Source organism: Mixophyes fleayi, chromosome 12 (assembly GCF_038048845.1).
Source record: "Mixophyes fleayi isolate aMixFle1 chromosome 12, aMixFle1.hap1, whole genome shotgun sequence".
In the NCBI taxonomy this organism is placed as follows: domain Eukaryota; kingdom Metazoa; phylum Chordata; class Amphibia; order Anura; family Limnodynastidae; genus Mixophyes; species Mixophyes fleayi.
Genome location: NC_134413.1, coordinates 25,728,394 through 25,753,517, shown reverse-complemented (window position 1 = coordinate 25,753,517; position 25,124 = coordinate 25,728,394). Strand labels below are relative to the sequence as shown.

At 39.8% G+C, this 25,124-nt stretch overlaps 1 protein-coding gene across 1 annotated transcript in view; it reads right to left on the bottom strand.

Moving 5' to 3' along the window:
* Positions 1–25,124, bottom strand: part of TTC6 (tetratricopeptide repeat domain 6) — a 110,114-nt gene that overhangs the window by 13,016 nt on the left and 71,974 nt on the right. Inside the window, exons 24-30 of the mRNA XM_075193637.1 lie at positions 24,921–25,070; positions 21,938–22,078; positions 19,396–19,509; positions 17,010–17,129; positions 13,877–13,950; positions 7,992–8,202; positions 1,077–1,229 (exon numbers count right to left, since the gene is read on the bottom strand). Of these exons, the coding sequence (XP_075049738.1) occupies positions 1,077–1,229; positions 7,992–8,202; positions 13,877–13,950; positions 17,010–17,129; positions 19,396–19,509; positions 21,938–22,078; positions 24,921–25,070 (963 nt within the window). The remainder of the gene's footprint in view (positions 1–1,076; positions 1,230–7,991; positions 8,203–13,876; positions 13,951–17,009; positions 17,130–19,395; positions 19,510–21,937; positions 22,079–24,920; positions 25,071–25,124) is intronic.

Sequence of the window (25,124 nt, the reverse complement as noted above, 5' to 3'; positions counted from 1 at the left end):
CAGAATTAAGGACGGCCTACCAAGGATTAAACTGTTTTTTTCCTAATTTATTAGCTTTAGAATTACCTTACTTATCCAAGAAACAGGTGAAGCACTAAATTAGGTTAACTTAGCCCCCCAAAAAATTGTTTTTTAAACAAAATTGCAAAACAAAACCAAACAAAACCAAAGAACGCAAGGGCGGTTTTGCCAAAACCAAAAACAAAACCCGAAGTTAATCCAGATCATCTCTAGTTCTATTTCACTTAGCCTCTCCTGGAAGATACCAAGGGGTATATTTACTAAACTGCGGGTTTGAAAATGTGGAGATGTTGCCTGTAGCAACCAATCAGATTCTAGCTGTAATTTTGCAGAATGTACTAAATAAATGATAACTAGAATCTGATTGGTTGCTATAGGCAATATGTCCACTTTTTCAAACCTGCAGTTTAGTAAATCTAGCCCCAAGACTCAGTGGTGGAAGTGGGTGGGTATACGGTGGTATTCTATACCGCCACTTCTCCTATTGCTTTGATTGTAAAACAATCAAATTCCATCCACTTACATTTTCCATACCGCCGCTTTGACCACTGCCAAGAGTGTGAGGAGACCAGTCTGCCACAAGCATAGGGACTGTTGATACATATGCTAATATGCAGCAGTTATAGGTGGTCAAAATCAGTGTTAAGTACGTAACTGGGCATTTATAAACCAGCTTCAAGCTGACAATTTGTCTTCTGCAAATAGACCTTGTCCCATAAAAATGTAACATTATGGCATTCATTATTACATGCCCTTGTTTTTATCAGTTCATGGAACACCTCTCTGGTAAAGGTGACCTTTATAAAGTAATAAGCGCTCTACCAGAAATGACAGATTTACAGTATAATTCACTGTAAAAATTGCTTTGGAGATTAAAAATTACCCTTTCGATTCCACTTATCTGGACTACGTGTTGGATACAGTTATTGTAGTTAGTGGATATAATTTAAACATTGACAAATAATGCACACGGATATGTTCCTAATAATGAAGATAATAAAACTATTGTACACAGAAACAATGTGAGAACAAGAATGATAGACAAATATAATTACCTTTAATGCTGCATTCATGTCCTGGAGAGCAGCAAATGTGTCTCCCATCTGCAAGTTCACAATAGCACGTCCTTCAAACCCCAGCATGCTGTGTGCATTGATGTCCAGTGCCACAGTAAACTGGTTCCATGATCGCTGAAAGAATCCCTGGGCCTGAAGAGAACAGAAAGAGATGGTGTTATGCAGCATAGCCACTGTGTGACAACAGTACATATGACCCCACATTATTATATCACAATGCGAACATTCTTTCTTTTTAGAGACATTTCTCATACAAGAATAAAATTTACCAAGAATAATGTCTATAGACAAGGGACAAGGCGGGGAGAGCTGGCATATATGGCCAAACAACAAAAGAAAAAAAACAGAATATAAGCAGATTAACCCAATTATAAGGAACCACTAAACGTCACTAGTAGAATTGCTGCACAATCTGATTCATATTATGCCACCCTCTAATCGCCAGTCAAAGTATTATTTGGCTCAATCATTATAAAGAGAAGCTGCACTTCTGAAACTCACAACCCAGGAGAGGGAAGAACTAAATAAAGACATTAAGGAGGATGAGGTTACATCAGCTATTAAGTTTCTAAATTTACATAAATCACCAGGGACAGATGGGTTCAACAGAAATTATCATAAACTCTTAAGGGGCTCAGAAAAATATTGTACAAGGTAACACGCTCCTAACTGAATCACTTCCTTAAATAATTACATAGTTCCAACTTTAAAAAAGGAAGTTTTTAATGGGCAATAAAGAAGACACTTAGAAAAAGGTCTGTGATATTATATAATCACACAGGTGAAATCTGTTTTCTGTTAAAGGTCTGTTATACCAACTTTTCATTAGTTGCTCAAGATTAATAGACGATTACCAGAAACCACTAGGAGACACAATATTTCGGGGATACAATCTTTTAGGTCCAATCTTTCCAAATACATAAAATAATTTCTAAAACATATAGGGCCTGAGTCATTAAGGAAAGTAAGGCAAAAAATTAGTAAGTTTCTCCTGGACAAAACATGTCACAATCCAAGGAGTGCAAGTTAGGTTATTATTTTGCACATAAGATATAAACTGTCTGTTTTTCCATGTAGAACACAAGTACTTGATAGCTTTATTTGTACACTGAACATGTCCTACCCCAACTATAAATCTGGTCTCACATTTTAAATTTAGCTCCCCCTCCAATGCAACATGGCTTTTGCCAAGGTTCAAAGTTACTCAATTTTTTTGCTTTAATTTCCTTAATGAATCAGGCCCCTTATCTTCATTTGGGACGGTACCATGATCAATCAGGAAAGATTTATCAATTATTTGAATAGTAATAAAGTCAACATAATTTTTACACATACAGTGAGATAAAGAGATTTGATTATAAAAAAATGGAATAAATTATCATGAAAAAATGGCGGACTCTGAAACAAGATCCCCTGCTTGGGTCTACATTAACAGTGAAACCCACGTTTATATATACTAGGACCCCTAGTTTTAAGTCAAGATTGACTCCATCTTTTCCAGGAAAAAAAATCAGACTACCAACAGTTCAAATGGTTGGGTGACCTGTGGAAAATGTACAATGTGCTTTTATGGATGTGATAAATTGGACAGTTTTATATCACAAAGTATAGGTTATACCTTTTGTATAAAAGGAAATATAACCTTCCAGTCCTCTTATGTAATCTATTTGTTGCAATGCTTCTGATTGGCTGCTTGTTGTTTCACCTCTGACTACTTTCTATATTGGTTGTGCATATAGTATAGGTTTTAGTTTGTGTATTGAAAAAAGCTATTTTTTTTCTTACTTTAATATGCGAGTCTGTATCTGTTGTATTATATGGAGCCTTATAGCAAATGTGCTTTCCCTATAAAAACACATGTTTACAAACCTTTATTGCACGACAACCTAGTTCTAGTTCTTTACACCTGCCATTAACATGGCGCATATGCTATAGTTGCAGAAGTGGACGCATGCTGAAATGCATCCAGCTCAGCACATGGGCTGAAATACGCTATTTGTGCATGTTAGGTCCTTTAATTACACCCAAGTTGCGTTCAACTCTACATAAGGTCCTCTATGAGCATATTTATGAACATTTGTGCCCTATTATGATGTATTTAATCTATTTTTTTATCTGTATACATTATTAGCACCTCATTATGCTAATTGAATCATTTGTTTGTATTCTATTAAAATTGCCCTTGTACTTCCGGCCGAGATAGAGTGATCTCCAAATGCCTGTTGAAGGAAACTATCACAATATGTAGCAGGAGGACACAGAGGGTTAACTACATGCTTGTTTTATTATGGAGTCTGTAAGTGAGATTCCTAATTCTAATTTTTACTAAATCGTGAACAGACTTGATGTATTGTCAGTGCTCTTCCTCTTTCAGCACTCTTTATATACTGAGATTACACTATGGCGGGGAATGGGAGTTCCCCACTGGCAGTTGCAGCTGCTTTATTCCTTATCAAGTAGATGGTGTGACTGCGTTCCCCTTCCTCCTATCCAGAGTATCTATAGCTGCAACTCTGACACACCTAGTCCAGCTTCAATGAAGTATTCACAATTCTTATACCTCAGCCAAATAAGAACACCAAACTAACTATCTCATACAGACCTATAACACTATTAAACCAGGATATTAAATTATTAGCCAAAATAATAATCACAAGGCCACAAGGAATGCTGCCACAACTCTACTAACCACACATCAAATAGGTTTTACACATGGGTGTCAATCGGTGCGAGGAATAAGGGCATATAACTAAAAACATGATGTTGAGTTTGGATGTTGGAAAAGCGTTCAATAAAATATCTACAAAGCAGATTTGAAAAAGAGGTGTTTGGGTCACTCTTCACTAAACTTGTTAAATATTATTATAATATACTAAGTACAACATTATTTGTTAACTAGGCTGGGGAGGCCATCATTCACATGAAACCCCCAGCGACGTCCGAGGCGGTAATACCAATAACAGGTTTTGTGGATGAGCTGATGCTACACAGTATATAGCAAATCAAGAATGTAGCCTATTATGGAAAAAAAAGTTTGGTGAAATATCTGAATTTACAGTAAATATTGGTAAATCTACAGCCCTGGCTTTAGGCAATAGAACAAAACCACCCTGTGGTAAGTCACTTGGGTGAAAGAACGAATCCCGTATCTTGGCATCCAACACCTCAAAAACATATACAACTTGTATAACATTACATCAATACTTGACAAATCAGTGGCAGAACTCAACAAATGGCAACACTTACAATTATCGTACGTGGGTAAAGCACATTATAAAAATGGTCACCTTTCCTAAATCTTTGTACCCACTACAGGTATTACCTATGACGCTAATGAATAAGGACAAAATACTGATCATTGCAGCTTTTAGATATTTCATGTGGAACAGTAAAAAAAAAAAAAAAAAAAGTCTTAAAATACAACAGAAAATAAAACAAATGGAAGAAAGTATAAGCTTTCCAGATAGAACTCTATATAACCAATCAGCTTTCTATTGATGGTCAAAACATTGGATTACTAGATGAAGATATATATGCCACCCCTTCATTGGAACAATTTGTACCAAATATGAACCTAACTTATTTTCTCCATCAGGGAGATATACCACTAGAAACTATAGAGAACTCTTTAATAATGCCTACATGGTCAGTTTTGGTATAAAATTAGAAACAAGTGGAAACGTAAAGCCTATAACTCCATATTCCTCCCTCTGCTGGGAAACGATGAGTTCCAAATAGAATAAGCTTCACATCATTTGTCAGAATAGGCAATCGGTGGTTTAATAAACCTTAGACCGCTTCTTGATTCTAACGCCAAGAAAAAAATATTATATATCCAAGCGAGTTCTAAACAAGAATATATACAGCCACATATTAAGTGTTGCTATAACCAATTAGATAATCTATGTCAAAATAAGCAAAATATTCATATGGCTGTTTGATAAAAATATATACATATATCTTACTTATATGAATTAAAGGATAAGTGAATATTTAAATTTGATGGTCATGCTATTTTAAACGATAGTTACTCTAATTAATATGCATTCACTGAAGTGCTATCGTTTTGGAATATACATTACATTAGATCGGATGTCACTCGCTGAGTCTATGAAACACTTGTCAATAAGTATTAGTTAATGTAATGAAAGCTCTCAAGCAGAAGGTAGTTTAAATGATGTGGAAATATAAAGCTGTGGAGGGAAACGTACCCTGGAGCTATTAAATATTACAAAATGAAAATGTCTGCCTGGTAATGTGTTAGACGTTGAGATTCAAAGTGACACGCTGATACACTTATTTACACTGTATCGGTCTTACTTTGCAAATATCTATCTATGACCATTAGTTGATGCAGTAAGAAAAAGCAATTGTCTGTTTTGACACCCACTATTTATTGGATCAGGGCCGTAACAAGGGCAGTGCGACCAGTGAAGCTGCCCAAGGTCGGGGGTTCCACGGCTGCTATTTGCTCCAGTCAAACACGTCTGCCCTGGAGGCATCTGTTTCATGCTCCCAGGAGCCCAAACAATGCTAAACTTCCGCGACCAGCCACTGAATTGAATATGCCACCTGGATCAATCTGATCTATTGCTCTTCTCTGTCTCTCAAATTGTGTGACAGCCTTTAATCTGTATGTAGCAGCCTCCCTTTTTGTTTCAACCCTCCATCCCCATGTGACTGCTGCCCCTTCTTTCTCTCCCAGGCTCTCCACCTCCCCAGCCCTCTACGAGTGAAAGCCTCTACCCCACTTCCTCCAATCAGAGTTTGACACCCCTCCAATCAGCGTGTGACTGCCTCACCGTTCGTCCAATCAGCATGTGACAGTCCTCCCTCCTTCACTAGAGACTGAAACACCCCTCACTCCATCCCCGAAGCCTGTGACATGCCTTCCTCCCACCCCACAGCCTGTGACTGACCCCCTATATCCTCTCAATGTGTGACCTCCCTCTCAGCACGACAACCTTAACCCTTCTCAGCCAGTCACACATGGTACTGCATATCACATGACATGAGCACGTTATCCCACATGTGCAGGCAACATCAGGAGACTGCACGGAGGAAGGTAATTGTGTCTGGTTGTGTCTGGGATCTCAGTGTAATGTGGATGGTGTTGGTGGGTGAGGGACATGGGCTATTAATCTAAGGGTGGGGTGAGGTGAGGGTGGGTACTATTATTTAATGGTGGGTAGGGGGCAAGTTGGGGGATTAGAAGGGCAATTTATTAATGTGACAGCTTTCAATTTAATGTCAGGCTGGTTGGGGGAAATAGGCCTATTTATAAAATGTGAATGCAATTACTTTAATTTTAGGGCTGGTTGGGGAAGCAGGCTCATTTATTAACCAAAAATTCTATTAAATTAATCTCAGGCTGGTTGGTTGAAGAGTGGCCTAGTGTTTACTCATTGCTCTGCTTTTCAGGAGGTGAATATAACCATCTCTTTTCCAAACAGGGCCACAACATTTTGAGCTTAAGACAGTGGCAGCCACATCAGGTAGACAAAGTTGCAAGAATTGGTAGGAAGGAGCAGCACAGGGTTGGAGAACGGTCTAGAGATTGTAAAGGGCTAAGTGCTGCCACTGGAAGGCAGCATCTTCTCACACCAAGATATGGGGAAGGTAGGTTGGGGGGCAGTGGGACAGTGCTGATCTCTCGAGCAGGGCACTAAAACTTTGAGTTATGGCTCTGTATTGAATAACCTATTGTTCAGAACTACTTTAAAACAGTATGAGTCGCAAAGGAAGGTAAATGCTGGTACATGCCGTATTTTGCGCAAAATCGCTCTCCACAAGACCAGAACCAGACTAAACACCAGTGAACGCAACAACATCCAATTCAGCGCTAAGGACCCTTATATCATGCTATGATTTTATGGGCGGATTAGGGAAGGGAAGGGGTGTATGCACATAGTCAATGTACATTAAGGGCGTGCCACGATCGAGAGCACACGATTCAAGCTTTGGGCATCTCAATGGTACATGTTTTTCTGTTGTATCACTTGCTACAGCTCCAGGGTAGGTGTATGCTACAACATGTGTTTGCAATCAGAAGCAACTGTAAAAATGCATTTTATGTACAGTAGCCATTAAGAACATCCTAATAAATGTATATTTTTTGGGGGAGGTGGGGGTTTCATGAATGAGAATACTACTAACAGGTGACAATCATTGAATACTATTTTTTTTTCCCTATATGTTCTGATGGGACTTTATAATCCACATATGTATTGGACGTATCCAGCTGTGTATTGTGTCTGTCAAAGCGGAGCGTACCTAGATCCGTATTAAACAAGAGACGTTTCTTCAGATCCGTTCCTTATTGAACAGACGCAAGCATGCCCAAATTACGTGCGTTTTAAATAGTGTAATTATTGTGTGCCTTAAAAAATCAGGACCTGCAAGTGTGCGAAATACAAGAATAAACTTACAACCAGTGGCAGAACTACCATTGGTGCAGCCGGTGCCGTGCACCGGGGCCCATGGAAATATAATGGGGCCCGCTGCATGGCAGATGCAAAGGGTCGGGGGGTCCCGGTTCCCTCCTCCCCGCCTACTTGCACCGGGCCCACAGCTTGCTAGTTCCGCCTGTTTATAACTGTATACCAAATTTAGAATGCATCATGTTTTCTCCAGAGTAATACAAGGGAAATGTGTTTGTTTTTAATGTGTTTCCATTGGTACAAATTATAATATGAAATATGTCCTCCTCTATGACACCAGAGACTGTAACAACCCTCACTCCGTCACGTGTGTCCACCCCTCCTTCTAAACCAACATGTATTATTCATTGAGTAGATCTAGTTTATGAGACACATTAGAGAACTATGAATACATAACCTGTCAGTCTTAGATCACATGTGATTGCACACTGTAAGCAATACAGACATTATTCACCTGTAAATTATAGCCCAGACAGATCCGAGCTGCAAGACATGTGGGGTGCAGGTGAAGGGCCTTCACAAAATCCGCTTGAGCTCGCTTAATGCCATTTTCATGGCCGTATTCCATGTATGCGTTTCCACGGCCAATGTATCCCTCAGGAGACAGGGGGCTTAAATGCAACACCTGGTTAAATGCTTGTACGGCTTCCTCATAGTGCTGTAACCTGAGAGAAGAGAAGGGTAGAGAAGGAGAATCATAATAAGGCAATGTAGCAATATAATGCTTTCTGTTTGTTCATATCAGCATGCATAAAGCAATAATAGCCACCTGTCAACTACATATGTATGTAACTCATTTATGGGATAACATTCAGTGCCTAGCAATTAATTGATCTCTCTATGTTTACACAGACAGCGATGCAATAGGTGGCACTGATAGGAACAAAAGAGAATAATGCAGACATCAGTTTCTTACGCTCTCCTCCATACATTTTAATTGCTGTCTTTGTGTACAGCATATGTGACACAACAAAGACATGAAATGATGTTAAGACTGGTGTATTTTACCCCATAGGTTTCTCATATCTTGAATGCACTATAAGAAACTGCTAGGATGAATGGACCCTCAAGGCTCGTTCAAAATTATCTGCTGTTAATGTTCTATTCATCTAACGCCTGAAAAAGGGAGAGTGCAATAAAATGAAGATGAATTGTTTTGTTCTTATTATTATTATAGTTTATTTATAAGGCGCCACAAGGTTTCCGCAGCGGCGTACACAGTACAAACAATGGACAGTACAGGGAATAACAGTACAGAACAATAAACGAGTAGTACCAAGACTTCAGAGGCTCCAGGCAAGGTAAATATATTGAAGTTGGAGCAGAAGAGAAGGTAGAGAGACAGGAGGGAGGAGGTCCCTGCCCATACGAGCTTACATCCTATAGGGAGGGTAGACAGAAGGCAGGCTCAAAGGGAGTTGGAGGAGAGGAGCAAGGGCTCCCCTCTTCTGAGGAGAGAGGTGAAGAGAGTGAGCATGGAGAGAGGGTTAGGTGGAAGGCTGGTAGGCTTTGCGGAAGAGATGAGTTTTGAGTGCCCGTTTGAAGGAGCACAGGTTAGGGGAGAAACGGATGGAGCGTGGGAGGTCATTCCAGTGCAGGGGGGCAGCTCGGGAGAAGTCTTGAATTCTGGAGTGGGATGAGGTGATCAGATTGGAGGAGAGGCGACGGTCATTTGCCGATCGCAGGGACCGGGCGGGAGTGTGGATGGAGAGCAGATTATAGAGATATAAGGGGCAGTAGAGTGGGAGAGAGCCTTGTAGATGAGGGTAAGAAGTTTAAAAGGAATTCTGTAAGGGAAGGGGAGCCAGTGTAGGGCAAGGCAGAGAAAGGAGGCAGAAGAGGAGCGGCGAGAAAGGAAGATAAGCCTCACAGCCGCATTGAGTATAGAAGGAAGGGGGGCAAGGCGAGAGCGGGGGAGGCCGGTGAGGAGAAGGTTACAGTAGTCCAGCCGGGAAATGATAAGCGCGTGCATAATAGTTTTGGTTGCTTCATGAGAAAGGAAGGGCCGGATGCAGGCAATTCTTATGGGATTAACAGAAACGAAACCCGGAAACATCATCTTAATTATTATAAAGTGAAATATGTATTGACTTATTGATCTGTGCTTGGGAGCCATTGGGAGCCAACGGGAGCCATTGGAGCATACAGAGACACCTCAATGGAGCTTACAATCACAAAGATAACATCATCAACACTATAAATCTGTAAATGGAACAGAACAAAACAGAAGCCCAATGTTCGAACAGTACAGTTTGGAACCCTATTAAATGAGTGCAATGGTTAGTAGGAAGGAGATGGATGCTCATATAAAACAGTTTTATGCTACAATTTTGTTTTGTTTTTTGATTGATTTGGGAGTAGAGGGTGGGGTGTTTGAGAAGGCGTTCGGGACAGCGCATACCCAAGTCCAAGGAGTTAGTGTGATTGCTAAGGCCCATGGGGAAATAACCAGCGATTGTTGAATTGATACCAGGGTTCTAAGTTTTACGGAATTTAGTAAGAGTGATGTTTAATAACCCTGAGATGTATTCGATGTACGAAATGAACCATATGCTGTTGAGGAGAGCTGTTCTCAAGGGGGCAGTGGGATCTTGTGATAAGGAATTGGCTGTGTTGTATATGTGCATTATTACCCTGTCGGCTTAGTCAGAGATTATATTGGATTGTTCAAGAGGAATACCATTAGGTCATTTTAGATGCTAATTTCATTGATTTGTTCGAGCAAAGATTGTAATGGTAATCCAAAACTGTAGTATGACAGGGCAATCCCACCACACATTGAGGAATGTGGTAATTTCCATTCATTAGATGATGTGGGGAAAATGCTATGCAATCGGGAACCAGGTACCACCTTGTATATAACTTAAAAGTGTTTACCAAAATAGCCACGTTTATGGATGCCTTGGCTGTCTGTCTCCTAAAAGTAGACTATCCCTCATTGTCCACAGAAATCCCTAAATTCCTCTACCAAGCTTATTCAAGCTTATTCAGGTTCACAAGTGGGTGATACAGAGACTAGAACTGTGTGGTATATAACAGATATTATAGCGCAACAATCCTACAGAGTGCATGAAAGAACTCTTCAAATTATTCAAGCCCTCCTCTCACTAAATACCACAGTATGTGGTACTTTTCCTGTATGTCAGTGAAAGAGGTGGGAGCAAATTCTCCCAGGATGTGCATAAATCAATCACTTTTTCTTATGTTATCCCATGGTGGTGCGATTTTCTTGGTGAAGCCTATTAGGAACAGTGGGTGCCTCCAAATTGGAGTTAGGGGAGAGGGATAATTTACCATCTTGAATTTGCTATCGGTTTTATAACAAATGGAGAGGTTGATCAGAATGGAGAGTCTGTGGAATTTTTGTCACCAAGGGGACAGCTCTCATTGTCCTCATGAAGTAAAGCATTATCCATATTCACCCATTTTTGGAGACCCGGCTTGGAGTGTCAGGATACTATGTGGTTAAGTTCGGGGGCATGGTAGTAATTCTGGAAGATGGGGAGCCCTAGACCATCCTCTGTGATTGATATTTCCATTTCACTCCTCCTGATTCTAGGTTTCTTCCCTCCTTAGAACAACTTGTTACATTGCATTTGTAACAATGCCAGAGAGGGGGCAGGGATTGAAATAGGACAGTCTGAAATATACAAATTAATCTGGGGAAAAGGTTTATCTTTATGACGTTTATCTAGCAAAGCAAGTTATAAACGGGGATTTCTGTTTGGAGAGATCCCGATGTATTGTGTACAGTAGGAACAAGTAATTAGATTGAAATCATTAGGAGCACATTATTTGACTCCTAAATAACAGGCTGCTGAGGGCCAACATTGAAATTTGAATGTGGTTACTAGTCCAGGTTGTAGAGAGGGATATTAAGCTCAAATGCTTCCAACTTAGTTAGAGTCCATTATATTATAGTCTGAAAGGGCCCCATAGTGATTAAGTTCTTCTACCAAATTAGGACTTAAGATCTAGGGGATTGACAAGGCTAGGAGGACATCATCAGCTAAAAGGGAAATACTGCATTGCTGGTTGCTTAGGGGTATTCCTTTTATATCCCGATTTGCTCTAATTTTAGATTGGACAGTTGTCTTGTGCCACTGTCCAATCTGAATGAGACTGAGCTGAGGCTATTTGTCATGACTACTGTAGTGGGGTTGTAGTATACTGCTTGAATAGCAGGGCGCAAAGGTTCTCAAAATCGAAAAGTATTTAGTGTAGTGAGCATAAAGGGCCAAGAGATGCGGTCAAAGGTTTTTTCTGTATCTAATGCTAATATGACCAAGGGGAGTTCTTTTATGTAATAGATTAGCTTGATTTTTTGCGAGTGTTGTCTGGGGCCTGTCTAGTAGTAAATGGTATGGTTTTTATCAGGCTTTGGGATCACTACTATACTTGATCTGCTAGATACAGAATTACTACCGTGTAGGATGTCATTGAAAAATTGAGGTTTATTTTTGCACAAACATTTTATAGTAGACCATTGGGTATCTGTCTGGGCCAGGAGACTTTGAGGTTTTTGCAATCTCCAGGTTAATTTTATTTTAAGTTAAGCTTTTGGGCTGTGGTGCACTGATTGTGGGTAGATTACACATCGCTAAGTCTTGTAAGATTTTACATATTTGTGAGTTTAAGTCTCATGAGGTTTCTAGATTCCAAAGTTTTTCATAGAAATATTTAAATGTTTTGTTCAACAGTCTAAAAGTAGGTTGTTATTTTTGCTTGTGTTAAAGTTGCTTGTGATGCTCTTTAGCTCCCAATTAGTTTAGTCAATCGGATATCTACTCTGTTTCCTTTTTCAGAAAACTTTCCTTAAGGTAGCCAATGCTCCTTACTGTTCTCACAGCTAGCAGAGTTCCCCTCCCAGTTTGCTCAGTTGTCCAAGGACTTATAAATAAGTAAATGTGTGCACTTGGCTATGGAGTGGATTTGTGATGAGCACTGATGGATTCTGCCATCTCGGAGTTTGGTATTAATTATATCATTGAACTGGGTGATTTCAGTAGGGCCCTGTTTAATGTCCAAGATGATCTGCTAAAATATATATATTTTTCATTACGGTTAGTGCATCTTTATGGCTAACTATGAACCTCTCACATAAATGTTACCTCTGTACATAGATACATAACCTATCACAGCAATCATTCTGGTTAGACTAATATGTAATTCAGAGAATAATAATAGACATAATTATGTTCACATTTATTACTATGAGGGATATAATTAAATCTTGCGGGCTATTGTTTTCCAGTTGAGACAAACATCAGATATTATGTGACATTACTACTACTCAGTGCTTTTTTGTCATAGAACTCACAGAACTGAGTTACGGCACCTTTTTACAACAGATTTTCCAAGTTTTAAAAGTAACTTTTGAACATTTGATGTCTGGTCCACCTGGACTTGAATCTCCCTGTTGAGCGTAGCAGGTCGGCAGCAAAACGGTGCATGCGGGCTGCTTGTGTGTCGAGTCCGATGCATGCGTACATCATCCGCGCTGGTTGTGATGGCACTGCTCGGCTTGTGGCACTGCTCAGCTTGTGATTGGTCGTGTGGTCGCGTGCTGAGTGCTTACTGTGGGCAGTGACCGTTGTGTTCCATTACACAACTGACGTGTGTGTGTTTGTGTGTATACAGTGATTGACTACGTGATGTGAGTTCTGGCACCTTTTTCTTACAAAGCTGCTACTACTTTTAATACTATAATAATAATAAAAAGACTTTATAATGAACAGCTAAACTTAAATTCAAAATCTTGTTTATTATGTATCCATTATATATCCATGAAAGTACACACAAACATTTGTGAGGTGATATTACTGGCACCCAAAATTAGTGCAGTGTGCCAGTTAAATGATCAGTGACCACACAGTAAAACTGTCAAGATCTTTGATAAAGTGGCCTTATGGTAATGAAACTGCTGTGCGTACTGACTGTTGTGCTGAAACATTCCCCCTTCTACTGAAACAATTCTGTCTTCATTCTAGGAATTTTCTGTATTTTTATTTATAACATTATTATTTTTATTAAAGGTCCTAAGGTTTTTTTTTTAACATTGTTATTTTTATTAAAGGTTTCAAGTTATTTTAAACTAATGTGGCTTATACAAGGTTAATATAAGATAATAATATGTGTGTAGGAGAGAATAATGTATTCATTTCGGTGCACAAATAGTTCAAGTAGTTAATATAGTACTTCTGCAAATGTAGTACTGTTGAAGAACACACTTTCCAAGAACGGTAGCAAACAATTTTCTACCAGGTGACACAGGTCATGTTGGAAGGTTTTTACAGTGGGCCTTCACATGTTGAACAAGTTCTATATAGATATAATTACCTCTGATGACAATTGCCGATCATCTGATGGATCTTTACATCTCCAGGAGTTTTCATAGCCACAGCTATAAAGTCCTATTACAAGAAGTGCTGGTTAGTAGGCCATACAATTTATTATAAAGTCATTATCATTCATAACCCTGTAACCTAATCCCGATATCTGGTATCTCTATGGGATGGTCTGTAATTTTTCCTGCCTGTCTTTTGAATGTCTCCCTTTTTTGGTAGGTAGGGCAGAAAAGATAAGCTAATGACATTCTTTACCATGTACTCTTAAGTATAACAAAAGTTATAGAAGAAATAAAAACATATGTACACCAATCAGCCACAACATTAAAACCACCTGCCTAATATTGTGTAGGTGCCCCTCATGCCACCAAAACAACTCTGACTCGTCGAGGCATGGACTCCACAAGACCTCTGAAGGTGTCCTGTGGTATCTGGTACCAAGACGTTAGCAGCAGTTCCATTTAGTCCTGTCAGCTGCGAGGTGCGACTTCCAAGACTCAAACTTGTATTTCCAGCACATCCCACAGATGCTTGATCAGATTGAGATCTGAGGAATTTGGAGGCCAAGTCAACACCTTGAACTATTTGTCGTGTTCCTCAAACCATTCCTGATCCATTTTTGCTGTGTAGCGCATTATCCTGTTGAAAGAGGCCACTGCCATCAGGGAATACCGTTTGCCATGAAGGGGTGTACTTGGTCTGCAACAATGTTGAGGTAGGTGGTACGTGTGAAAGTAACATCCATATGAATGCCAGGACACAGGTTTCCCAGCAGAACATTGCACAGAGCATCACACTGCCTCTGTCAGCTTGCCTTCTTCCCATAGTACATCCTGGGGCCATCTCTTCCCCAGGTAAATGACACAAAGCACCCGGCCATCCATATGATGCAAAAGAAAACGTGATTCATCAGACCAGGCCATCTTCTTCAATTGCTCCATAGTCCAGTTCTGGTGCTCACATGCCCATTGTAGGTGCTTTCAGAGGTGGACAGGGGTCAGCATGGGCACTTTATCTGCAGCTACGCAGAAAGCTGCGATGCGCTATGTGTACTGACACCACTCTATCATAGTCAGCATTAACTTTTTGCAGCAATTTGTGCTACAGTAGCTCTTCTGTGGGATTGGACCAGACAGGCTAGCCTTCCCTCCCCACCACATCAATGAGCCTTGGGCACCTGTAACCTTGATGCCGGTTCACCGGTTGTCCTTCCTACTTTTGGTTGGTACTAACCACTGCATAACGGGAACACCCCACAAGACCTGCCGTTTACTAGTGATGTGTATGCATGCTATAACATGTGTTTGCAATCAGGAGCTACTGTAAAAATTTATTTTATGTACAGTAAACATAAATAACATACTAATAAATTTATTTTATGAGGAAAAAAAATAAAAACACTTTTTTTTATTGTTTAATGTTTTGTCATTAATGACTATATGATTACCAGGTGACAATAATTGGATAGTTTTTTTGTGTGCCTTGATATTCCCCATATGTATTGGACATATCCTGTAGTGTCTTGTCTGCTAGAGCACAGCGGACCTAGACCTGTATTCAGCAAAAGACGTATCTTCAGATCCGCCCCTTGTTGAACACGGACAGACGTATGCCCGATATACATGCATTTTTATTTTTAAAACGCATATTACGTTCATTTTGCATTTATTGATTAATGAGGACCTCTGTGTTAAATTAATTTTGTTAACCATTTGTAAATGTCTTTAAATTGTTCTGCCGGGAGGGGGAGGGGGAAGGAGGACAAATCACAAGCCCAGTGCATCCGTTTTTGACCAGGGCTTTGTGCAGGTGTGTTGGGAGGGTGGGAATGTGCTTTTTATGTAGTGCAGATGGGCCGTGAGCTATTAGTTTAATGGTAGAGTGAGGGTGGTGGCTAATAATTTAAAGGTGAGTGGAAGCTACTAATTTATTATCGAGGGACAATTATTTGATGGTGGGGATTAATTTAATACTGGGGTTATGGAGGGGCCTCTTAATTTAAAATGGGGTGTTTTGCGGTCTATTAATTGAACATGGGGCTGAGCTTGGGAAGAAGGTCCATTTACTGAATGCGTTGGGTGGCTTGTAAGGGAATCGTTTTATTTATTAAATGGAGATACTAATAATTTAATGTTGGAGCTAGTTGGGGGACATATATTTAATTAATAAATGTGAATGCTATTAATTTAATGTTGGGGCTGCTAATAGGGGGCCTAGAGTGATCACTCATTACTAGGCTTTACATATCTCATGTACCTATCCTTTTTCCAATAAGGCCCCAACATTCCAGGATCCAGACAAGTAGCTACCGAGCTTAAGACACAAGCAGTAGGAGGTAGTGAAAGCTGCAAGAACAGGTACATTAGAAAAGGGGAGTCTGCCAACTGTAATGGTTCCGATGGGGTGTCCTGATTTTGGTTTAGAGTCCCGCTCAGTCAGGACTTTGTCCTATCTGCAGGGACAGTCGGAAGATATGTCATGCTTCACACTGCTCTGCTGGTGAAACGGGAGCGGAGTGTATTTAACGCTAGTGTACGCAGCATTGCCTGTCTATTTGAAGGGGATGGGTTGAAGAGCAGCCTAGCACTGCCTACAATGATAACAGCACCCCTTGCATAATGGTCATGCCCACTCTGATGGCGTGGCAAATGCTCTTATGGCAGGAACATGCATTTATCTGTATGTTAAGGCACCAGCTATTTCAGAATGTGCACATCTGATCATCGGACTTCATTTGAGGGAAGTGTAAAATGCACATTAATATGCCAGATCTGGTTTATATGAGCTAGAGGGAGATATGCCTGACTTTACAGACCTGTGACTGGGCCTAAACATTTTCCATTAAAACGTTTGTATAACTCCTGATTTAAATATCCCCAACATGCATAAGTATGGAATCTGCAAAAGTGAGAGCAAGTACACCAATTAATTTCATTACACAAAGTTTATATATTTGACACATAAAATAACTTAAACTATAGTAAACTGTAAATGGGTTGTACTTTTGAGTGCGCAAACCCGTAAAGTAGGCACAATTGGACAGGTGTAGATGAACTGCGCTGTGTATGTTTTATAGGTAATACATGACACTAATTATTTGGCATCAAACCTATAGGACTAAGTACCTCCAGAGCATTGGCATAATCATGAAGTTCAAGGTACAGCAATCCACGGTTTACAAGAACTTTAATGTCTACTTCCTTCCATCCTCCCAGAAGAAGAACAATGGCATAATCTTTTAGTGCCTGAAAAAATATACAGGAAAGGTCAACCAAACAGAAACCATTGCTAACAAATACATTGCTTATTTAGAAAAGTTATCTGGGAGACGCATTAAATGCGTTTACGTTTTTAAGTTCTTGTTTTCGTAAAAAGTCATGTTAGGTACTAGACAAAGAACAAAGATGCTGCTTAGATAATAAAGTTAATAACAAAAAAAACATGTTGGGTATAATTTAAAATAGATTATATGAAATGGGATAGAATTCTGAAACAGGAAGATACTGTATCTGTATGGATCTGTAGATCTACAGGTCCGTGCCTCTCCACCCTACTTCACTGTATGTGCATACTCCTCTCTCCTCCACTGACGTGTCACCAACGGAGGTGTGTCAGCCCAAGTGTGCAGGAAGCAAGAGAAGAAGACAGAGGAGTATGCCTCTGAAATACATAGCGCAGTATGGAAGAAGGTAAGTGTGGGAGGAGGGAATGCTTTTAATGTAATTGGGGTAGGGGCTTGCCTAATTTAAGGGTAAGAGTGGGTGATAATCATTCAATAGTGAGTGGGATAAATTAATTTATTGGTAGGGGGAGGAAATGAATAGTGGGGGCATGGTTGTGCCTATTAATTTAAGGTGGGTGATGGGACTACTTACTTAAAGATGCTGTTGTTTGGGGGCTATTAATTGAATGTGGGACTGAGTTTGGGGAGAAAGAGGGTTATTAAATGTGAATACTAATTGGGTTTTTTTAAACCAGTTTTGGAGGCAATATGACTATTTATTACGTCAGTATTAATTAGTTACATATATAAATTTGAACAAATTATAATCTATAGGTATAAACTTGACATATTGCACTACCAGGTGCCTACTTGTTTTCTATTGTTCACAGTTTATTACACCTAACAAACAACGGGCACTTAAAGGGCAGCTGCCATCTCTTTGTTCTTATACTGGTTTACAGTAACTAAGCGCCAGCATCAATTAGCTTTTTAACTAATTATTTACTGTCCTGGCTGTTTGGGGGGAAAATAGATGTATTTCTTAAATGTGAATACTATTAATGTATTGTGTTGTTTAGTAACTGGTAAGATGTCCTAATTATTAAATATCAGTGCTTGATTTAACATCAATGTTGTATGGGGAGGGAGGCCTAGAGGGTTCACTCACTGCTAGGCTTTCCATATTTCATGTATCTATCCCTTTTTCCAAACAGGGCCCCAACATTCCAGTCTCCAGGCGAGCAGCAACTTAGCTGAAGACACAAGCAGCAGTAAGTAGTGAAATCTGCAAGAACAGATAGGAAAGACCAGAACAGTATGCCAACTGCCCTATTTGTGGTGGGGCAGTCCTGATTTTGGGTGATTGTCCTGCCCAGTCTGAACTTTGTCCTTACTACAAAGACAGTTGGGAGATATATCCCGTTTCACACTGCTCTCCTTGTGAAAGGGGAGTTACGAGTACCTAACAACACTGTACACAACCTTGACCGTTTCTTTGAAGTGAATAGGAAGGGGTTGGAGAGCGGTCTTGCACTGGATTAAATGATAGCCACAGCCCTTGCATAATAGTCATGCTCATCTGATGGTGTGCTATCGAAACCACTCTCTAGAAATCCTGCATTTGCCCCTGGCACCAGTGCTCCTAGGTTTGCAGAGCATTAAAAATGAGATTTAATTTGTGGAGCAAACTTATCAAAGTTAGGTAATGGGATGGAGAGGGCACATTTCTTGAGGCAGTCCAAGCTTCTACAGAAAGGATGACAGCCATTATAATTCTCAATTCTCTTGTATTATGCTTATTTAATAACATTTTTTACCTTCCAATTGCTCTTAAGTAGATAAGTACATTTCTAGGCACACTTTGCCCAAAGTAATAAAGAATAGAGCAAAGCACAAAAAAAACAACACATGTATAATTCATGTACGACATAAAGGAGGCTAATCAGGGCAGTATTTTAGACAAAAAATGTTTTGCTGCTTGAGTGAAAGAGCCTTTAGTGGGAGATATTTTAGACTATGTCCTGCCCTGAAATTGTGAATTGCACAAATATCCATACATCTGCTTTTAACATCTTCTTTCTAGTTACGTGCATATAAATGTCTATTTTTATTCATCTTTTTTCACACAATAGAACCCAGAGCTGTTGTTCAAATGTTTATTTTCAAATTGTACAGGAATATCCCTAGGGGCAGTTTCATTCAATCAAAGAAGCTTTCCATGAATAAGTTCCTTGCTTAAAGATTTTTCTAATCCAGGGTTTTATCCCAGGTGACCTCCATCTTCTTACCTCTTCATACATCTTGATCTCATGGTAGCAAACTCCTCTGTTGTAATATACCAGAGAGCATGACGGATCCAACTCGGTAGCTTTTGTTAAATCCTGAATTGACAATTTATATGCCTGGAATGAACAAAATATTGATTAAGTCCTGTGTAATGGCTCCCAATTCACAAATATGAAACTCTTGTGTAATTTATATATTTATAAAGTATTTTAGGAGTAAGAAATATGCAGAAATACATCTTGTTTAAAGTATGTTCTGGATACATCATATACAGTTGTAACTAAAGCATTAAGCATTACAATTACAAACATATTTATACAGCTGAAAGGCAGAATTGTTATAGTATCTGAGAGAGGTGGAAGATTTTAATGCCTTTGGTAATTTGTTCCAGAAGATCTATCTTTCATCCCCTGACCTCTCCCCTTCCCTTCTGTCTCGTGTCTCCTCCTGTCTCTCGGCCATCTCATCTTGGATGTCCCAACGCTTCTTTAAACTCAATATTTCCAAGACCGAGCTTATAGTCTTCCCCCCTGGCAGGACTCTCCCACCTCCCCCCCCTCTCTATTTCTGTTAATAACACTACCCTCGTTTCTGCCCCCCAAGTCCGATGCCTTGGGGTCATCCTTGATTCCTCCCTCTCATTTAAGCCTAACATTCTGTCCCTCTCAAAATCCTGCTACTTCCACCTTCGGAATATATCTAAGATACGTCCCTTTCTCACCATGGAAGCCACAAAACCCTTGTTCATTCGCTTATTATCTCTCGCCTTGACTACTGTAATCTTCTTCTCTCTGGCCTACCTGATTCTCGCCTTGATTTTCTCAAGTCTGTCCTCAATACTACTGCCCGCCTCATTTTTCTCTCCCGCCGCTCTATCTCTGCGGTCTCCCTCCAACAGTCACTACATTGGCTCCCCATACCCTACAGAATTAAATTTAAACTCCTCACCCTCACCTTTAAAGCTCTTAGTCAATCTTCCCCTCCCTACATCTCCAATCTCATCTCTACCTACACTCCTACCCGCCCCCTCCGCTCTGCCTCTGACCGCCGCCTCACTACTTCACTGATCACCTCCTCTCACTCTCGTCTTCAGGACTTTGCCCTGGCTGCTCCCCTGCTGTGGAACAATCTTCCACGTTCCATCAGGTTAGCATCTACTCTCAAAGGCTTCAAGCGTGCCCTTAAGACTCATTTCTTTATTCAAGTCTATCAGTCCTCCTAACTTTCTTGTCCTGGCTCTCTCCCCCAGTTAGTACCACCCTTTATGTGTCTCCGTCTTCCCTTTAGGTTGTAAGCTCTCATGAGCAGGGCCCTCTTTCCTTGTGTGCTCCTTCTACTTTTCCTTCACCCTCTGTACCTCTTGGCCTGCTTCGCTAGCCCTGTTTTCCCTGTTTTATTAAGCTTCGGCCTTCTTCTTGCTGATTTCTACCATCTCTTTCACTATCTGTCAGATATAATCTGATTTGCTTTACCCTGTCACCTGTGTTTGTATATATTTGTGTATCATGTTGTGTCTTGGTTCTGTTTTCTGTATATGTAATGTACGGCGCTGCGGACCCTTTGTGGCGCCTTATAAGTCAAAGATAATAATAATAATAAAAGATGGAAAAGGCAGAGTGTGCAGATTACTTACTGAATTTACGTTCCATTACTATACTTCTGGAAATAGATATTAGGTGATAAATACTGTTAGCTGCATGGGTAAGAAGTCTGTTGAGTCAAGTGTATGTCAAGCATACCAGTGTGTGTATGTACGCATGACAGAAGCATAGGATACACCAAAAACATACTAGTAGGTTAATTGGCTGCTATCAAAATTGACCCTAGTCTCTCTCTCTGTCTGTGTGTGTGTATGTTAGGGAATCTAGACTGTAAGCTCCAAAGGGGCAGGGACTGATGTGAATGAGTTATCTGTACAGCGCTGCGGAATTAGTGGCACTATATAAATAGATGATGATGATGATGATGATACACAAACATTAGGTGCTTGTGTTTGTGTTCAAATAGGGCAATGGCACTTTTACATTCAACATTATGAACCCAATAATATAATAAACACAAGTTTTAATGCACTGTTAAGCTGTGTACAAATAGCTGTGTACAAATAACATACACACGCACATTGGGTCAGCAATTATCCTACTGGTTTCCATAGACAGGAATTCTCAAAACATAAACTGTTGTGGGGGTGCGTGATGACTGCAGTTAAGAAACTTTGCATGAGATAGACTGTACTAGAAAAAGTGTTCTATTTCATTAACTAATGAAACTAGTTAGGAGTCTCAATTATAAAGTATGACCATTATGGTCTACCTGGGTAAATAAGTAAAGCCCAGAAAAGTGTCCTTTGATAACAGTAATGGCTTGGATGGTTTACTGGCTATTTAAGAACTCAGATTACATGAACAAAGTCTATGGTACCTATGTGCACATACAGCAAATACTAACATGAATTAAAATCCTCTCGAGTCACAATTACTTACAGAGAAAAGCTTCATGGTTTTAGAGTGGTTAAAAGGATGTTGCAAAGATACAGGGTCTCACCTTTATGTAGTACTTTAATGCTCCTCTGTACAGATAAGCTCTTACACTGTTTGGCTGTACTTTGACTGCAGCATTGCAATTCATGATGGCTTTGGAGTATCTCTTTCTAAATCCGTAGAAAGCTGCTCGGCACAAATAGGCCTGCATTAGAAAGACACATTATCAAGGTATGGATGAGTAGATTGTACAGGAACAGCTGAACTAAGCACTTATCAGCAGACAAATACTGTGCAGCAACTACTCACAAACCTAATGTACAGAACACACACAACATGTGCACAAAACTTACAGATATCCTACATTAAAGCAGATGTCACTCAATATTATTTAGCTCATATCCTCTAATTGATAAAAGATGATTTACAAAAGTTTGACACTGTTTTCACGGGTAAGACAAGTTTTTTCACAACGGACTAACTCTAAGACAACACTTTAAATGGTCTTTTTGTGCATTTTAGCAAACTGGAGCGGGTTTCTCAAGCCTGAATGTTCCCTTCTCCTCAAGATCATCTCTGACTTTCATTTTTTGTTGTTGTGTAGTTGAAACTCAGATTCCCTGTAAAATTAAGGCAGATTTAATACTGGTATTTAAACTGCACTTTCTGTCTGGGACTTGAGGGGGTAAATAGAGGAGACTCTATTGCAGTGATGGCTAATCTGTGACACTCCAGGTGTTGTGAAACTACGAGCCCCAGCATGCTTTGCCAGTAGATAACTAGCTGATAGCTGGCAAAGCATGCTGGGGCTTGTAGTCTCACAACACCTGGAGTGTCACAGGTTAGCCATCACTTCTCTATTGTAAACCATGTGCTCACCTGCAGCAAACTCAAGTAAATTAAGCATGCAGTGCCCAAAACCTGCCGCTGCAAGACAAGCACATGTATGTATTTTGACGCCGGTGGGTAAAATGTTAACCGTTTTACAGCTCTATGACACAACATTTCAATAAAGTAAAAAATGAACAGGATTACTTGTTAGGTTCTGTTGTAATGAAAATGGAAGAGAGAGATGCACACCTTTAAAACTCACTTGATGCCCAAATAAAAAGTTTAGAATCCACTTTAATACATGATTTCTCTTCAACCAGAAGGGAACAGAAAAGTTATTGATAAAGTGTATATCATCTTAGTTTAATTATTATAGCTTATTTATAAAGTGTTGATATATTTTACACAGTCATAATATAAACAAATTACTATTAAAATGACATAAAAGAGAAGGTAAAGATGGCCCTGCCCAAAAGAGCTTACTATCTAAGAGTTATGGAAAGCAATTGATTAATAAGGTAGTAGAATAACAATTGTAGCTGTTGGTGGGGAAAGTATGTGTATTATCAGCAACCAATATTAAGCAGACATTGGTGGCATGGTTGTATAGAGGAGAAACAGTGGAAAGTGAAGGCGTGAAGGCATGAAAGATCATCTAGTCTTTGTAAAATAAAATCTCACTATCAAATGAATGACAGTAGTAAAATAAATCAAATATGTGGATTTCCATTCTAAAGTGTCAGGGTTCTTAATTTAAATATATATATATATATATAATCTAGCTTGTATATACTTTGCAGTGTTGCAAATTACGGACTTATGCAGGGCTTGATAAAGGGTTCAGGCCGCCCTAGGCTAATATGCTGGTAGCACCCCCTTGCCTTCCTCATCTGGCAAAATGTTTATGTTCCCGTGTTTTCGAAACTCAGCTCCACTTGGATTTTTAAAAGGGTCAAGCAACCGCCCAAAGATGACTTATTGTCTTTTGCCTTTACCATTTTTATTTCATGTTTTCTTTTAACTTTGAAGAACAACTGTTCTCTTATATTTTAAAATTAATTTCAGTTTATACCCCTTCCTGTCACAGTTTTGCATCCCCAAAAGCCTTGTGCCCTATGCTGCAGCCTAGTCAGCCTATTGGATAATATCTGTAACTGGAGAAATATGTCAATAGCTAGAAAAATTCTTCAGTCTTGAACATTTCTAACATCCGTTACCTGAAAATGTATTAATCTACACAATACTCTCAACACTTTCAAGAACAAGGGTGATCAATACGTATTCTATGAATAAAAAGCAATATGTGTTTATTGTATAGGTATTGATATCTCAAGTCAAAAATCTGTGAATTACACTTTTTCGCCAATAACCATGATTTTTTCATGACAAGTGTTTTTGTAAATTATCTAACTGTAAGTGTAAGTGTAGTCCAAGCACTACTATAGACCATACTATGGATCCTAGCCATAAAGCATGCCCTGGGTCCACAGCAATCCCTCGCTCATTGAATCTATGGACCGCCTCAGTCTGAATCTATATAGATATACTCAGTCAGCCACTGAGGATAAGAGATTTAAATGTAGTGTCTCACCTGTGTCAGACTGGTGCAGATGTACGAAATTTCTGCAGTGTTGGATATTGGGGAAAGATTGAGGATGAGTAACTTTAGAATAGAGTAAAGGCGATGAGCAGGGGAGGGCTGGCAAATTTCAGCCCGGGGGGCAGGACTCGACTCAGCATTCTATTTTAAAGGGAAAAAAATGCAGGCGGCCGAGTGACCCAGCCCAAGTTAGCCAATATAGGACCGACCTAGGGGGCAGATGCCCCCCAGCCCAGCTGGTGATGAGGGACCTGAAAAGGGGAAGATAGATTGTGGAAACGTATGCTTTGCTTGTGTTATGCTATTAGGGTTGGGGGATAGGGTGTTGCTCTCAGGGACAACGGGGGACTGATTCAGATTCTGTGCCAGGGCCCAGGGGCATTATATTCCTTTGCTTATCAATGTAACTCTTTATCCCTGTTGGATAAATAAAATAATCATAGCACGCAGAACGGTGCAAGGCCAGTTTCTCTCTAAGGTATATTCCTCCCTCAGTTCTTGGTAATCATATGCTTAAAAAAATATAAACAGTTCAAAGGAAGAAGAACCACAATGTTTAACTTTATTCTCCACACCCATACTGCAATAGTTGCTTGTTAAATAATATCTAGAATACCTGTAAATGTTCAGGGTTGATCTCAAGCGCTTTGTTGAAATCCAGCAGACACTTAGCTTGCTGGAGATGCATACGGCACAGCCCACGCTGAAAATAAGCATCACAGAACCCAGAGCGGACTTTCACTGCAGACGTCAGAACCTCCACAGCCTAGAAACATACAAGGTTTATGTCAATAGCGAGGAAGTACTGCATGAGTGTACA